Genomic DNA, 17,857 nt, shown 5'->3' with positions numbered 1-17,857 from the left:
TCCCTTTCCCATCAAGTATTCCACCCCCGCCCCAACCACCAACCCATCAGATGGTCAGCATCTTTATCACAGTAAACTTTCATCCTAACTTTGGTTCTCTCTCCAAAGTAGATGCAGATTTAACAAACATTTGGCCTGCTTCCACATTGTAAAGGTTCTGTGATTTCTTATTTTGTCCCTAGAGTTGACAGAGTAATGAAATCTTCATCAACAGACGTGTGTTAGGGATCATATTCCTTCATTTCCGTCACTTTACATTTTATTTCAACCAACTGCACCACCTTTCTTGTCCCTAACCAAGAAAAAGACCCATTTACCTGTTCATTCATCATTTTTATTTTGTGGGATCTTGCTGTGCACAATTTGACTTCTGCGTTTGCCTACCGCAGTGGCTGAAAGTAAGGTTTTGGAACGTTATTGTGCCCTCTTTACATTTTCAGGACAAATTTGGAACTTGGGATCCCAAGATAAAAGACTAGACACTGTATCAGCTAGCACTCCCCATAAATTCTATTTTTTCTCCTTTGCTGCTAAATACTTTCCTGCAAGTTTCTTAACATTGGTAATCTTTGTTTACTACCTAGCAGCACCATTGCCATGCATCAATATTCCCCCCCCCCCCCCCCCCCCAAAACCTCACTAACTTCGTATTGACTTCCCTTTTGGCTAACTGGAGAATAGTGAATATCGATTACTTAACACGAGATCAGGCTTCAGCAGCCTGCCCATTCTATTGACAAATGAATCAGAAGAAAGTGCTGTAAGTCAAATTAAACAGACTACTGTACCTATATTAAGAATTCGCAATTCACTATATTGTAGATCCTCCATGATATTTAACAATCTTATAAGCTGTGTAATTTAGCCATTTTTCTTTATCTCAAACTGAATGACAATATAGGAGGCATGGTTAGTAAGTTTTCGGAGAACTCCAAAACTGGTGGTTTAGTGGACAATAAAGAAGGTTACCTAAAAGTGCAACACGACTTTGATCAACTAGCCCAGTTGGCCGAAGAATGGTAGATGAAGTTTAATTTGGGTAAATACAAGGTGTTACATTTTGGTAAGGCAAACTAGGTCAGGAGTTGCATATTAACGATAGGGCAATGGGAATTGTTGTCGAATAGAGAAACCTAGGGGTGCATGTATATAGTTCCTTTGAAAGTGGTTCACAGATAGCTAGGGTGGTGAAGAAGGCACTTGGCATGCTTGCCTTCATTGGTCAGAGGATAGAGTACAGGAGTTGGGATGTCACGTTACAGCTGGACAAGACATTGGTAAGGTCACATTTGGAATGCTGCATATATTTCTGGACCCCCGGCTATAGCAACAATGTTAATAAACTGGAAAGAGTGCAAATAAGATTTATATGGATGTTATCGAGATTGGAAGGTTTGAGTTAGAAGGAGGTTGGATAGGCTGGGATGTTTTGCATGGAGCGTATGAGGTTGAAGGGTGACCTTACAGAGGTTTAAAAAATCATGAGCGACATAGATATGGTGAACAGCCAAAGTCTTTTTCCTGGGGTAAGGGAGTCCAAAACTAGAAGATAAGTTGTTTAAGATGAGAGGAGAAAGATTTAAAAGGGACCTGAGGGGCAATATTTTTCACACAGAGGTAGATATATGTGGAATGAGCTGCCAGAGGGAATGGGAGCGCAGGTATATTTGCAACGTTTAAAAGACATTTAGATAGCTACATTTGTAGGAAAGATAAAAGGGATATGGGCCAAACACAGGCAAATGGGTCTCATTCAGGGGCTAGGAAGTCTAGTCACTATGGATGAGTTGGGCCGAAAGGACAGTTTCCATGCTGTGTAACTCTATGACCCTATGAATTGATGCATTTAGTAATGTAACCCACATTGGATTTCCTCATTTTGACATGTGTGATTTTTAAGTGGCAGCCTCTCTTCCAACCTAGTTTACTGCAATCAGGTACTCCTGATGTGGTCTTCTCTATATTGGGGAGACCAAACGTAAACTTAGGAAATGGTTCGCCGAGCATCTCAGCCCAGGCCCACAGTGGCCAACCGGACCTCCCAGTTACCACCCATTTTAATTCCCCTTCCCACTCCCTTTCTGACATGACCATCATTGGCCTCATCCATGCCACAGCGAACCAAACCACAAATTGGAGGAGCACCACCTCATCTTCCACCAGAGCAGCCTACAGCCCAAAGGACTCAACATTTGAGTTCTCCAATTTCAAATCACCTCCCTTCCCATCCCCGACTCCCTTCTCAGCTCCTCCCCTTCCACTCCTCCCAGCCACCAACCGGATTCATTCCTCCCATTGACCAACCAGGTTGTACCGCCTACCTGTCTTCACTTACCCCACTTCACCACCCTGCCCCCGCCACCCACTTTTTTTGCAGCTCCCCCTACACCCATCCCCAGTCCGGACGAAGGGTTGCACTCGAAACGTTGACTTCTCTACCTCCTGATGCTGTGTTCTTCCAGCTTCCTGTCTGTCTACTTTGGATTCCAGCATCTGCAGTTTTCTTTTGTCTTTGCTGTTAAATATGCCCACATGGGGATTCAGGTGTAGTTCTACAGATTTACCTTAACCAAGCCATCCAAGTCAGAGATTCTTAGTAATGCTGGATCTGTGAATTCCAGTGTTTTCTGCTTGGATGTAACCTTGTGTTCAGCGGTGTTTGGTTATAAACTGCATAAGCAGTGATAGAGCCAAGATGTACAAAACCTGAACTTTGAAACCAAGAAACTGTAAAACAACAACAATTACCTTTTGATTAGAAAGGTAGCACCGTATGTAAGCTGAGCTGCAATACATGATCTCGTAGGAACCATATTGGCACATAGGTTATGCCATTAATCAACCTCTGAAAGAGTTTCATTTAACTGTTGGTATTGAGTGTGAGTGAATTAGAGACATTGTCGGCCCAGGTTAGTTCTTTTTTTTAAAAGGTTTATCTGTAAAGGGTTGTGTTCAGGTAGGCTTGGTGTCAGTCAGTTTTTTTGTTGTGGTCTTTTGTGGTCTTAACTATTTGCTCAGCCATAATCTTGGGAAAATGCTGTAGATATGATTTCTCCTATGAACCATCTCACTGGATTGATGTCCGCATGCCACTCTTGAGCAAGATCTCAAATTTTGTCTTCAATTGGCAGTACTTGCTCTTTCGTTACAGTAACCTTCCAAGATCTGCTTTGACGTTCCTTGATTATCTCGCATTATGTGGGATTCAATTGTTTCCTCAAATAATCCCTTCCTGACAAATCAACTGTCCAGGCATCTTTACAGTCTCCCTTGTGGATGAAGGGTAAGAAAAGGACAAGGTTTCTTTTTAATAAGTCGATAATTGGGTTGGTTGGAATGTTTCTGAAAGTCCTGACAAAATGTAAAATGGCCTTTACCAAAATGTTCTCAAAGTCTTCAGAATTTAACCTAGTGCGATGTTGTGTTGGACCATGTCTGCTCCCAATGAGAATTAAACCAGGCAATGCCATCTTTGTATTGACATGCAGACTTTCCACCACAGTTTTGGCAGCACTTTGCTGCTGCTGACTTTCCATTGTTGCCTCCCTCTTAGTCATGGGAAGGCCAAAAATATTGGATGTATGTATCTTTTCAAAAATAAAGGAATTTAAAAGCTAATGTAAGAAGCATGTGGTTAATTTAATGTGTGCCATTGATGGACAGATTTTTGACTGGTAAGATTGTTAAGAATTTCAGATCAAAGTGGAGAGGTGAAGTTGAGATATGGATTAGCCATGGTCTTATATGAATGGTGGAACTGACTCCAGGAACGAAATAGGAGTCGGAAGTTGTTTTTTCTTCTTTCCTGAAGAAGGGCTTATGCCCGAAACGTCGATTCTCCTGTTCCTTGGATGCTGCCTGACCTGCTGTGCTTTTCCAGCAACACATTTTCAGCTCAAGGAACTAAGTAGTCTACATTGATTCTATGATCCCAGAACGTGAACAGAGAAGTTTCAGTTCTGTAAGTTGGCATAGTTTTACAGCTCAGTTTTATTCACGTTTTGTCTTCACTTATTGAACAATGACTTATAGAGGCATTAAGATACAGAAAGAGGGTTGTTGGCTATTGAGTCAGTGTCAGCTATTTTTAAAGCAGTCCAATTGGCCTATTGACCCCCACCCCATAGCTCAGTAGCTTTATTTCAGTCACATATTTAAATGTTTTGGAGTTGGGGACCACATATAGTGTGTCAAAGTTTGCAGATGACACTAAGATGAGTGGCAGTGCAAAATGTGCAGAGGACTGTGAAACTTTACAGAGGAACATAATACTTTGAGAGGGCAAAGGTCTGGCAGATGGAATATAATGTTAATAAATGTGAAGTCATCCATTTTGGTAGGAGTAACAGTAAAAAGGATTATTACTTAAATGGTAAAATATTGCAGAATGCTGCTGTGCAGAGGGACCTGGGTGTCCTTGTACATGAATCACAGAAGGTTGGTCTGTAGGTGCAACAGGTAAGTAGGAAGACAATTGGAATTTTGTCCTTTGCTGCTAAAGAGGATTGAGTTTAAAAGCAGGGAGGTTATGCTGCAGCTGTACAGGGTGCTGGTGAGGCCACACCTGGAGTAGTGTTTGCAGTTTTGGTCTACGTACTTGAGAAAGGATGTACTGGCACTAGAGAGGATGTAGAGGAGGTTCATGAGGTTGATTCTGGAGTTGAGGGGGTTAGCTTATGAGGAGAGACTGAATAGACTGGGATTATATTCATTGCAATTTAGAAGAATGAGAGGAGGGGGGATCTTTATAGAAATGTATAAAATTATGAAGAGAATAGATAAGGTAGATGTAGAAAGGATATTTCCACTGGCAGGTGAAACTAGGACAAGTGGGCATAGCATCAAAATTACGGGGACCAGATTTAGGACTAAATTGAGGAAGAACTTCTTAACCCAGAGGGTTGTAAATCTATGGAATTCCCTGCCCAGTGAAGTAGTTGATGCTATTTCACTAAATGTTTTTAAAGCTAAGAGAGTTTTTTTTACCATTAAAGGAATTAAAGGATACTGTGAGAGGGCGGTTAAGTGGATCTGAGTCCATGAAAAGATCAGCCATGATCTTATTAAATGGCGGAGCAGGCTTGAAAGAGCAGAAGGCCTACTCCTGCTCCTGGTTCTTATGTTCTTTTGTATGTACCTATCTGTTTTCCTTTTGAAATCTTTCATCAACTCGTTTTTACCATTTTCATAGGCAGCAAGTGAATCATAACCTGTTGCAACAGAGGGATTCTCCCTCCATCCAAACCTTCTGCCTGCTTTCCTCCACCGGAAACGCCTCTTGCTCAAAACCCAAGTTTGCCCAAATTTGTGTCCTTCAATCCTCGTCCCACCAACCGGTGGGAACTTGACCAACTTGCCTTTGCTGAAAAATGGCCTCTTTGTGGCTGTTGATGAACTGCGGTATTTGCTAGAGAATCGACATTTTAAGCTGAAAATGAGTTAATCTTGTTTTCTTTCTTTCTCTGTTCTTCAGTAAACCATTCCACAAAGCCTGCAGAGAGCTCGGAACATTTGGCATCTGTTTCTATGGACACTGCCAGCACGAGTGACCGGGCCAGTGCAGAGTCCGAGGCAACAGAGCAGAGTAATGGTCTTGGGGAGTGTTTGAAGAAACAAAATGGTAGCAGTGGTGTTGTAAAAGAAGAACCTTCAAAAAGTGCTGAATCCTTAAACTGTGGTCCTAGCATCAGGGATTCGTGTGACAAAGCAAACGAGAGGAAATCTTTATGCGATGCCAGTGATGCTTGCACCAAAACTGCTGATGCTTCTGTGAAAGCAGACGAATTGGAACACTCACTTGAGTGTGGTGTTAGGGTGGCAGAAAGTAACATGGAGCAACGCAGCAAGGAAGCTGAGAGTCACTTAACTCAGGTTAGTAGCGAGCTTGATTTTGATTTGTCAAGCGACAGTGACAGCGACTCACAGGAGGGCAAGAGAGACTCCACGTCACCCTCACCTACTTCAAGTTTAGACGCTGAGAAGGAGCAGAAGAGTTCGACTGAGCAGAAGTCCAGGAAACAAAGGAAAGGGGGCCCTGTGCCGATCAAAGCGAAACTGAACCATTCGGACAAGGAAAAGGCGGGCGATCTACCGGGGTGCGATTCGCAGGATAAAAACATTGATCAAGGCCCTGAGGGGGATGATGATCAGGACTCACTGGGTGATGTTGGAAATGGCTGCACCGATAAGAAAGAGGCTGAAACCGAGTCTCAGAATAGTGAACAGTCTGGAGTTACAATGGGTGAGTCTCTGGACCAGAGCATGGATGTGGAAGAGGAGGACCAAGATGAGGATGACCACTTGATGTACTTGGAAACAATCCTGACCCATGTCCACACTGAGTATTTTGCCCAGTATGACAAGTACCTTAAAAAAGAGAGACAAGTGCCTGACCTACGGAAGATTGTTCCGGAACTGAAGAGCAAGGCACTTGAAGACACGACGATAATATTCAGTGGACTTTACCCCACAAACTACCCCATAGAAAAGACAAGAGAGTGGTATCATGCTACTGCACTTGGAGCCAAGGTTAAAAAAAGCTTATGTTTAAATCCCAAAGACCCCAACAGGACAACTCACTTAATTGCAGCTCGACCTGGTGAGTACATTCATGATCGTGTTGCTGTCCTTTTTATTTTTGCAGAATGAAGAATGATACCTTTAAGGTGTATGAACGCAATTGGATTGTGGTTGTTACTTGTGTTATAAGACGAGGTGATGGATTGTTTGCCACTTCCAATCACAATGCTGCATCTCATGCATCCCGTCAAACAGATGTTATACATGTTGGTTACAAATATAAATTTAATTCCCTTTGAATCCCTTTTTCACTGTGGGATTGTGTATCTAGGAATATACCCTTTATTTCAAATGCAGTGTCTGTCCTGCGCACACTTCCATCGGTTCAAGTGAGAAAATCCATAACAATAGCTTGCATTTATTTAGCACCTTCAACATCCCAAAGATGTGTAACAAGAAAGTACTTGGCACCAAGTCAAAGAAAGAGCTAGTAAGATAGGTGTCTCAAATACTGGAAAAAGAGTCCGGTTTGAAGCCTGATCTTAAAGGAGGTGAGAGGGGTTCAGTGAGGGAATTCTAGAGCTGGCTAACAGCACTCACCCACTGATGATGTGGAAAGAGTGGACCATGTATGAGAGGCAGGAGTTGGGGAAGAATGTAGAATTCCTGGAAATTTGTAGGACTATTTTTTTTAAAGAAAAGAACTTTGTGGGAGGGCTCAGGCCTGGGAGGAATTTGACCATCAAGAGGACAGTTTTAAACTTGAGACATTAGTAGACATGTCAGTGAGCTGCAGGGTAATGATTGTGCTTGACTTCGCGTGAGTAGGATATGGGCAGCAATATTTTGGCGGAATTCAGATTTCAGCTGGTGGAAGATGGGAGGCTACCAAAGAGACTATCTGAAATGTCAAGCTTGGAGGTAACCGATACATGAATGAGGGGATCAGTAACAAATGGGCTGAGGTAAGAGTGAAAGTGCAATAGGCAAGTTGATGGGTTTTTTTGCAGGAACACATGGGAAGCTGAATAGCGAATAATGGAAAGAGAAAGCGGAAAAGGTCTTTACTGGTGATTGAGAGACTGGGGGTAGAGATTCCATGTGAGTTGGCAAAATTGAGAGGTTGGCCTAAAGTATGAACAGAAGAGTTTACATGGAAGGAGAAGTTCACTGAGCACAGGAGAGTAAAAGGCAAGTGGATTGGTAAAGTTGGTTATACTTTGGATACAGTTCAGTTCTGCATTCAGTTGATAGTAGAAGTCTCAAGATATGTTTTAGATTGCACAGATTTGCTCACAGCCGTTGATTTATGTGGGAAAATAAGCATTTGATCTGGAGACATGTTATTTAAGAAAATGTATATATTACTAAAATGTCTTTGAGTTGATGCATGTACAATCAGACCTGATGGCCTCCTGGACGTCCCCATTTTGAAATTACAGTGCCACCAGGTCTCGAAATCGCCTCTGGGGTCTTCATTGCTGGCAAGTCTCGTGAGATTGCTGCAGTTCCAAAATGTCTCCAGTAATGTGCAGAATGAGTGGAGGTAAGAGCAGAGAACCATCCTATGGGGTCTTTCTAATCTGTACCCCCTCCCCTTCCTCCCACCTTGTTCTGGCATCAACTTCATCCTTAACCCTGGAAGAACACTTTCTATTGACATTTTTAATTTGTTAATGAAAAAAGGTGTATATTTTAGAGAGGAGAAAGGTCATTGTTCAGCATTGCTTTTAGATCACGTGGCTCCAAATAACGGATGGTTGTATTTTCTTACTGCCCTATATTTATGTTACACAGCATAGTGCTGCTGCAATAGAAACGCAATCATATTTCAAGTATCTGAATATGCACCGATGGTGCTTTTAGACAATGGGCAATACAAGTTTCTAAACGTTAGTGTTCATGAGCCCTAAGGTGACTTTGAAATGAGATCTGCTAAGGCAGCATTCAGTGATGCTGCATGTAATAAAATCAGGCAAGATTATCAGCTGTAAGAGTATATGATAGAATAAATATTTACCCCCTCATTTCTATTCCCACTCACCCTCTCATTTGCTTTTCTTTTACTCCTCTTCCTCTTTATGGCTCTCTCTCATGTTTGTCTTTATTTCATTTCCACCTTTACCCAGTGAATGGTGAAGATATGAGCTTACTGCCACAAGCTGCAGTTGAGGCGAATAGCATTAATGCATTTAAGTGAAAGCTGTGTAAGAACATTAGAGAGAAATAGTATTTTTCTGATGTTAAGTGAGTATTGGGAAGAGGCCTTAAATGGAAAGGGACACTGGTTTATGATCAAGTAGCTTATTTCTGAGTTGTTACACTTCAGAAAGCATGCTGTAACTAAGGAAGGCAAACGTAGGGAGATACAACATTGTAGTTCAAGTAGACAGATAGGAGTGTTATCGGTAAATCACCACAAGTTATTTTTAATTTGCTACTTATTAAGAAATTCACCAATAATCACATACTGAATCAATGATTTAAACTTTATTCCTGTGGCAACAAAAATAAGACAACTCAAGTAAGCCAGTTAAGCCTCTCAACCCAGCTTGGCTATTTCATGATTAATGGTGGAATTTAGCTACAACTCCAGCCAACAGTGACCGTCTCTGATATCCAGGATTTGGCCTTTGTGCAGTGTTTTTTTTTTGAAGTTCTGCTAAAAGAAGTGTTCTGATGTTGGATTCTTAAACAGATTTGTATCTTTCATATCTATGGTGTGATATTATTCATGATTCTTTAGATTGTTTCATCCAAGTTAATGACTACTGCTCTGAAACTATCAAGCCTGCAGCTTGCCTTCTTATGAGAAGTAACTTCCCTCATCCTTGTTATATTTGGCATTGACTGTCAGTTTTGAAGACAAAACTGATTGACTCCTTATTTTTTTCTGCAGGATAATCAGTTGTCCTTGCAGCCAGTTATCAAGCAGATTCCAGATCACTTTTGTTCATGTAGCTTTGACTCCTCCCAAATATGGCTAATTGCTTTTAATTCCTGTTGGGGAGAGATGTCAAAGAAGAGTCTTGAGTTCTGTGTTCAGTCACACATATTAATCTCTCTTTGGGACTCCTTATCATGCAGCATGAGAGAGGCCAGAGAACTCTCTGAATCTGTCTTTCACATGGGGCCCGGTTGCCCTCTTAATTACAACTCAGATCAGAGGAGAGGTCAGTGACACTCCCAATAAATTATAAACTTTTTGCACCTTCACATTACAATAATTACATGCAATATTCATGTCATTGTTCCATCTTCCTTATCTATACACCCAATTCTGTAAGCATCTGATCAATGATGGACACCCCTATTAATAACCCTAGGTTCTCCCATGATCTCATGATGTTTTCCATACATTTTTATCATTAATCCTTGGGATCTTGCAATGCATCTCATGAATTTACATTCTAATCCTTTGCAGTTATTACAGGATAAAGATGCTAATTCCTCCTACTTGCTATGAAATTCATAATGTCAGTTCTAATATAAAGTTAGTTATATATAAAGTTGTATGGTTACACCTAATATTAAAATTATTTAACCAACGAGTTATGAGCCTCTTCTTTCTCAGCCGACCTTGGAATGTCAAATAAACACTGCTCCTCTATCTTGTAGTTGCAAGTACAAATCCTTCTATTCACATGCTGTCTTAGATTGCTTGTCAGACAAAATTGTCTATCCAAATATGTCTACACTAACTATTTTACTTAATAAGATGACATCTATTCACTAAAAAGATTAGATTAGATTAGATTAGATTACTTCCAGTGTGGAAACAGGCCCTTCGGCCCAACAAGTCCATATCGACCCACCAAAGCGCAACCCACCCAGACCCATTCCCCTACACTTACCCCTTCACCTAACACTATGGGCAATTTAGCATGGCCAATTTACCTAACCTGCACATTTTTGGACTGACTGAAACTCGATCACTTTCCCAGCTCGAATATCTTGTCTGAATTCCTAAGGTTATACAAAATATTGGAACGCCTTCACCCCTTGATCCGTGAACGTAAGAATTCATTTGAATTATTGTTATCTAGGTTTGCTTATTTAGGTTGTGAAGCTGCCATTGTTTATTTTCTCAAGTACAAGTTAGCACCCTTCGGAGGTCATGTACTTACCCATTTGTTGTTCATTCCCCCTTGCCAGTGAGATGGGACTCTTGTCCACTTTGTTTTAAAAGAATTCAACCAAATCTCTTAATGTTAGGTGAATATTGCATTACTTATTTTTTCAATATTCAGTTACCTAAAGAATCTCTGTTATTGTGGAATCATACTTTTAATTCTACAAAACTACAAACTTCAGGCTGACTGTTCCCAAACATTACTTATCAGGCTGCCTCTTACAGATTACTGCTGCTCTTTTGAATTTGTACAGGACTTCCTGTATTTTAATTTGTAAGATTCTTTGTTCTACCTGGGGTGTTGGATTTATCTTAATTTCACAAGCTACCACCGTCCTAGTTTACAATCTCACTCGAATACTGAACTAAACAGTTATTTTTGTCACTGCAACTAAAATCTTCTCTATTATTTTTATGCCAACTAAAAAATTCATGGGCAGCTTCTTGTGTCACTCTGGCCATGAGCTGCCCAACAGGTTTGTCCTTGTCCTTCAATACTAAATGATTGCTGAAACTTTCTATGTGTAACAGTTTGTCTTTGTTGATTCTTTCAATCCATGTACGGCTATTAAAGTTCTGATGCTTATGATATCAAAGAGCAGAATCAGCACATTGGGACTAATTGAACTAAAGTGAATTGTGTGCCGGACAGATGGTTGACATAGTTTAAGTACAAAACAGAGGTTAACAATGTCTTTGCCCAAGGTAGAGCCTTCTGCTGTGCATTGTTCTCATGTAGTCCAAACTTTTTGTGAGTGTTAACTATATTAACACTCTCTGAAAGCTTTTCAAGAAACAAATTCATTAAAAGAAAGTGATTTTCATTATTCACATGATCTACTGTTGGATGGTCCAGTGGGTCAGTATCTTGTCTGACAACGAATCAGTGGAATTTATCTGACTTAAAATACATTCTGAATTAAGTTCTAGGTCCTTTTCTTTGGTGGATCTTGGAATTATTGGCTGTAATATTTATTCGTCTGTGTCTCTGCCCACCTGCTTCTGTCATGAATACAAACATACAAATTTGGAGTAGGAGTAAGCCAGTCAGTTCATTGAGCCTGCTCCACCATTCACTAAGTTCATGATTGATCCTATTCCTGCATACCCCTGATAAGCTTATATTCCCTTATTTACATTCTTTCGACCTCTGCCTTAAAAACATTCAAAGACTCTACTTCCACTGCCTTTTGAAAAAGTAACTCCAAAGTCCCACAATCCACTAAGAAAAATATTTTTTTTATTTCTTTCTCAAATTGAAAACTGTTATTTTTTAACAATGACCCCATTTGTGGATTATCCCAAAGGAGGAAGCACTCTTTCCACAATTGCCCTTTAAGCTCCCCCAACAATCTCATGTCCTCTAGAGTTCAAAGTCTAGCAGATAACAATCCTAGTGCATCCAAACTTTCATCATAAAACAACCTCCCCCTTTCCAGCTATTAATCTGGGAAACATTCTATGAACTGCATCCAACACATTCACATCTATTCTGAATTAAGATGACTAGTACTGTGCACAATACTTGAGATTGAATCTCAGCAGAGCCTGAATAACTGCAGTGTTTTATATTCGATTCCCTTGCAATTAATGATAATTCTATTAGTTTTCCTAATCACTTGCTGTACCTGTGTACGAGCCTTCTGTGATTCATGCACTAGGCTACCCAGATTCCTCTGCATCCTGGAGTTCTGCAATCTTTTATCATTGAATAATATACTGTATTTTTATTTATTCTTTCTGCTATCAACATTTACCCATTTAATGCTTTTCTATATTCTCCTTCAGTTGTGACATGTTTGACCATTCACTTAACCTATCTATATTCCTTTGGAGGCTCTTTGTAACATTTTCATATACGTTTTCCTATACATCTTTGTGTCATCATGACATTTAGCAACCATACCTTCAGTCCCATCCTTCAAGGCATTTATATAATGTCACAGCACTGCTCCCTGTGACACATTGCTCACTGCATCATTTATGCCTATTCGCTCGTCAACTATCTCACCATGCCAATATTCTACCCAGTGCACCATGAATTTTTATTCTCACAATAACCTTTGACATTGCACCTTTTCAGATACCTTCTGGATATCTTCAGTACGGTACATTAAGCAGTTACCCTTTATGCACTTCCTCAAACATCTGCAATAAATAGGTTATATGTGATTTCCATGTGACTCTCCCAAATTACCTTCTGTTTTCTAAGTATTGTGGTATAGTGTCTTTAATAGTAGCATTATCATTTTCCTATGACAGATGCTAAAATAGCTGGCCTGTAGTTCCCTGCTGTTTGTCTCCCTCCTTTCTTGAACCTTCCCTATACCTGGGGAACTTTGAAAAATTAGAAGCATTCCACAATCTGACTAGCTGCTGCTTTTACGAACTTATGAAAAGTCCCTTCTTACCTGGGGACCTGTCAGTCTTCAGCTCCAACAGTTTGCTCAATGCCATTTTCCTGGTGATTGTAATTTTCTTGAAATCCTCTCTCTTCTAATTCCTGATTTGACCGATGAGACCATCGCAGTAACCTGGCATTTGTCCTTTAGTCTGTATAGATTGGAGATTTTCACACTGTGGAACTAAGGCCACTCCATTCATGTTTTTCCTTCTTTTGCTTGCTAGTTTTTGGTTTCCATTCATGTGGTATCAGGAAGAAAAAAGATAGAGCAGAAAAGCAACTTCTTTTGCGATAATTCTTCTCTAATTTTCCTCACCCATCATGGGCAACGCACAATGACGCGACAACTAGTTAAAGCATTTGGAATGTTGATTGCGACTGTGTCCGATTTTCTTTGATGGGGATATGCCCCGTATGGCAGTACAGAATAAAAAATGTTTCTTGGCTCCATAAATTTGATACATTTTGTGTATTTATTTTCCCCAAAAGTTATTTTAAAAATGGCTAGAAGTATTCAACATCACATTCAATGCTTCTTGATAAAATTCATCTCCCTCTGGGTTGATGACACACAAGGGAAATTGAAGCATTGAAGTGGTACAGCAAATAATTACAATCATTGCATAGATTCCACATCATAACAGAGGACTAAGCTTCTGAAGATAAGGCAGAGATTCAGTTTGTGGAGTTTAGATGACATGTCTTTTAAACCCCGGAAGGTGTTTATTTGTTGTACAAAGATATACACCTTCTCCCTGTAGATAACTGGTTATTTTAATCATTTTAAACATGTTGTGACACACCTCAGAGACAAGAGTTGAAAAGGGTGGCGCTTGAAAAGCACAGCAGGTCAGGCGGCATCCAAGCAGCAGGGGAGTCAAGGTTTCAGGCGTGAGCCCTTCATCAGGAATGCTGAGGAAGGGCTAATGCCCAAAACATTGATTCTCCTGCTCCTTGGATGCCGGCTGACCTGCTGTGCTCTTCAAGCACCCCACCCTTGTCGACTTTGATCCTCCAGCATCTTCAGTCCTCACTTTCTCCAATACCTCAGAGACAAGTGGAACATGAACCTACACCTTCTAGGAGTAGGGAAGACAGGATCATGCTAATTATATATCCGATGTCTTTAATTATACATAAGTGGAGGACATTAATTGCTCTTTCATTTGAGCATATAAAGAGAGACATTTTCTGAAACAAGAGAGGAGTGTGCTTGAGTCAGGAGGTTTATGTATGTAATGTTTCACTCTAAATAACTGCAAGGCTGAATGAAGTCCTCAATATCAATCTTCACCAACTGATGTTCCTGAATGGAAGTAAATCAGAGCTGTGTGATTCCATGAGGATTATAGAATCCTTGTTATCTTCAAACCTGGATAATGTTTGGTTCTTTTCCTGAAGTTTCACATTCAAGATGCAATTCGCGCACACCAACCTCTGCAAACAGTTAGGTTTATTAAAGCCTGTACAAGCTAGGTGACCCCCTTTGACCCTCCTCCCAAGCGTGCAAAATCGAGTCAAAGAGGCCCCAAACAAAGAAAACACATCCCCTTTATACAGGTCAGTTGGTAATGCTTACAGGTACTCCGGCCACTCCACCGCCTTAACCACATATACCGGTATAGTGGTAGGATGTAGCTGTGATATGTCCTAGCTTTGGGGTGGCCCTGCAAATGGGTTCTGGCTCCGCTACTTTCCCAGACAATGTAGGTGTGGTATGCTTCAATATCAGGGGATGATCACGCAAACGAATTTGATTGGCTGGGAATGGCTACTTCTGAATGGAAGGGACTGAATGAGAGTTTAATTTGATAATAGTAGGAGAGTAGTAGTAAATGGCTGCTTAAATGAAGTGTGAGTCATCCACATTCCTGCATGAATTTCATCCCCACCCACTTCCAGAATGTTTAGCTTTTGGAGAAAGACAGTACAGTTTAACACTTTAACATTTCATTAATGTCCAGAGAGATAGCACACTTTAATCTTTTAACATTACAATAGGAGCTTTTTGATTAGATTAGATTAGATTACTTACAGTGTGGAAACAGGCCCTTCGGCCCAACAAGTCCACACCGCCCCGCCAAAGCGCAACCCACCCATACCCCAACATCTACATCTACCCCTTACCTAACACTACAGGCAATTTAGCATGGCCAATTCACCTGACCTACACATCTTTGGACTGTGGGAGGAAACCGGAGCACCCGGAGGAAACCCACGCAGACACGGGGAGAATGTGCAAACTCCACACAGTCAGTCGCCTGAGGCGGGAATTGAACCCGGGTCTCTGGCGCTGTGAGGCAGCAGTGCTAACCACTGTGCCACCGTGCCGCCATCTCTCAATTAGATATTTTAAAATCAATACCTTTTTCTGACATTGCATATGAAGATAAACAGCTGGGTCATAATTTTTAAAAAGGCATTTACATTTCAGTAGATGTAAATTCTGGACGAGGTAAGTGGTGGGTATAATCCCATTTGGTAAGTTTACCTCAGCACTCCTTCTTAAAGTGGAAGCTAGTTTCCCGATTGTGGGACATGTTGGCATGTCACATTTTGAGTTTTTTCCCCATTTAAATATGGGCGTATCTCTTCCCTCTGCCTATGAAAAAGCCAATATTTTAATTAGAATATTCAGTTCTCAATGCTGGTTAGAAACCAAAATGCATCCACTCTGGGACAGACTAATGATTACCAGCTAATTAGTTGTTAATCTTGAGTGGTCACCTAGTGAAGTTTCAAGTATATTTCATAAGTTTGTTTTGGAAATGTATATTCCATCATTTATTTACAAACATCTGTTTGCAATCTGAAGGTGTTTTCAAATGAAAGATGTATATATTCCCTGTTTGGACCAGAGCAGCATTACTTTGAAGGGATTCTATTTACCACAGTTTGAGAATCATTAGCAGCAATGTTAGTGAAACCTTGATTCGAATATATTTTCAAATAAAAGCATCGGCTCAAAGCTGACACTTATGATAAATTGGCGTTGTTACGACGTGCAGCAACTTGTCTGAAATAATGGAAAAGTTGGTGTTTTTTCTGTCAAGTCCTTTGTGTATAAAGCTGTTGGCTAAATTAGAATGTGGTATCTTACTGATAGATTGTGTGAAGTTGAGTAATTGCGTATAAGTTTTTATTTAGGACAGGACAATAGAGAAAAGTTATGTATCAGTGCTGGGATAACAATGTTACAGTTTTGAAGGATTAAATGGACTCTGCCTTCGTTAACACTAGTTGAACACAAAGTATAACTCGCGAAGGTGAGAAGCTACTGGGCTAGAATTAACGAAGCTATTGCATCTGGCCAATTCTAAAAGTACGAATAATTTCTCAATTGTCAATTTATAAAATGTTTGTCCAATTCTCCCTTCAAGTTTTCCATTGCATCCCCAGGCAGTCCATTCTGCACAGTACTACCTTAATGATTTTGAAATGATCTCTTCACTTTTTTTGCTGCTTCAGAATGAACAATCTCAGGATTTTGACTGTCTCCTCATAGCAGTGCTTATTTCCTCACTAAATCTTTGCTATTGTATAATGTTTTCAACATATTGCTTCAGGTTCAGCCATCCACTTTCTGGAATTTGTTTATTCTCTCCTTGGTTTGTTTCCCCTGAATCCTGCACTCTGTTGTGCTTCAGGTTTCAGTGTGCTAACTACTGGTACCTAGAGAGTTCTCTGTGTTGTCTTGCATTCTGCTGTCATGTTTAGCACTCTCTTCATTTCCCTTCTCTAGTCTCATTAACTTGTCTTTGAACAGGTTAGCCAATTAATCCCTTAGTCATGGAAAGCTTTCCTTTTTAAGTGTGAATTCAAATCCCTTTTGAAAGCTGCAATTGAAGCTGCCTCCACTGCCCTTTCAGTCAATGCATTCATGATTACAACAACTCACTACATTAGGAAAAACTCTTTGTCTCCCATCTGCTTCTTTTGCCAATTATTTTCAATCTGGTTACCCAGCAGAAACAGTTTCTGCTCACTTACTTTTCAAAATGCTTCAACATTTTGAATGATTCTATTCAATCAACCCTTCATCTTCTCTGCCCTTAGGAAATGGCCCCAGCTTCTCCTAAGTTCTGAGGGAGGGTCACTGGACCCAAAATGTTAACTCTGATTTCTCTCCACGGATGCTAGCAGACTTGCTGAGTTTTTCCAGCAATTTCTGTTTTTGTTCCCAGCTTCTGCCTGTCGAACTATCTGGAATTCCTTGGCCCTGGTGTAGTTTTGGGAAATCTCTGCATCCTGCCCAAATCTTGACATTCTTGCCAAAATGTGATGCCCAGGGGTGAACGCAGCACTCTACCCGAGGTGTAAGCAGTGATCCATTTGTACTCTCTGTTTCTGTTGGGAAGCTAAGGCTGTTGTAAGTTTTTTTCGACCAGGTTTTTTAAATTGCCAGGCCACCTGCAAAGATGGTATAGATCCATTCCCAGGTGTTCTGTTTCTGGAACCCATCACTAGTGTTGTGTGTCAAAAATTCAGCTGAACTCTAAACACATCACAATATTCATAAAAGCAAAATATGCTGGTGCTGGAAATCTGGAAGAAACAAAGACAAAGTTCGAGAAACGGTATCTGTGGAGAGAGAGACCAAATTAACATATCCAGTCCTATACGTCTCTTCTTCTGAAGAAACATACCAAACTCAAAAAGCTAACTCTGCTTCTCTCCGCATAGATACTGGAAGACCTGCTGAAATTCTTTGTTGGTTAATATTCATTGCCTGTAAGACCCATTTCCCCTAAAGGATCCTGAGAAATTTGTTAGACAGCATTTAACACACATTAGCACATACT

General features: G+C 40.5%; 1 protein-coding gene across 2 annotated transcripts in view; it reads left to right on the top strand.

Annotated features, from left to right (window-relative positions):
- ctdp1 (CTD (carboxy-terminal domain, RNA polymerase II, polypeptide A) phosphatase, subunit 1) overlaps positions 1-17,857 on the top strand; it is a 294,156-nt gene that overhangs the window by 79,571 nt on the left and 196,728 nt on the right. For both annotated transcript variants that reach the window (XM_072570837.1, XM_072570839.1), the window contains one exon: positions 5,474-6,598. In XM_072570837.1, the coding sequence (XP_072426938.1) occupies positions 5,474-6,598 (1,125 nt within the window). The remainder of the gene's footprint in view (positions 1-5,473; positions 6,599-17,857) is intronic.

This window comes from Chiloscyllium punctatum, chromosome 5 (genome assembly GCF_047496795.1).
Source record: "Chiloscyllium punctatum isolate Juve2018m chromosome 5, sChiPun1.3, whole genome shotgun sequence".
In the NCBI taxonomy this organism is placed as follows: domain Eukaryota; kingdom Metazoa; phylum Chordata; class Chondrichthyes; order Orectolobiformes; family Hemiscylliidae; genus Chiloscyllium; species Chiloscyllium punctatum.
The sequence above is the reverse complement of the archived record's forward strand: the minus strand, read 5'-3'. Positions and strand labels throughout refer to the sequence as shown.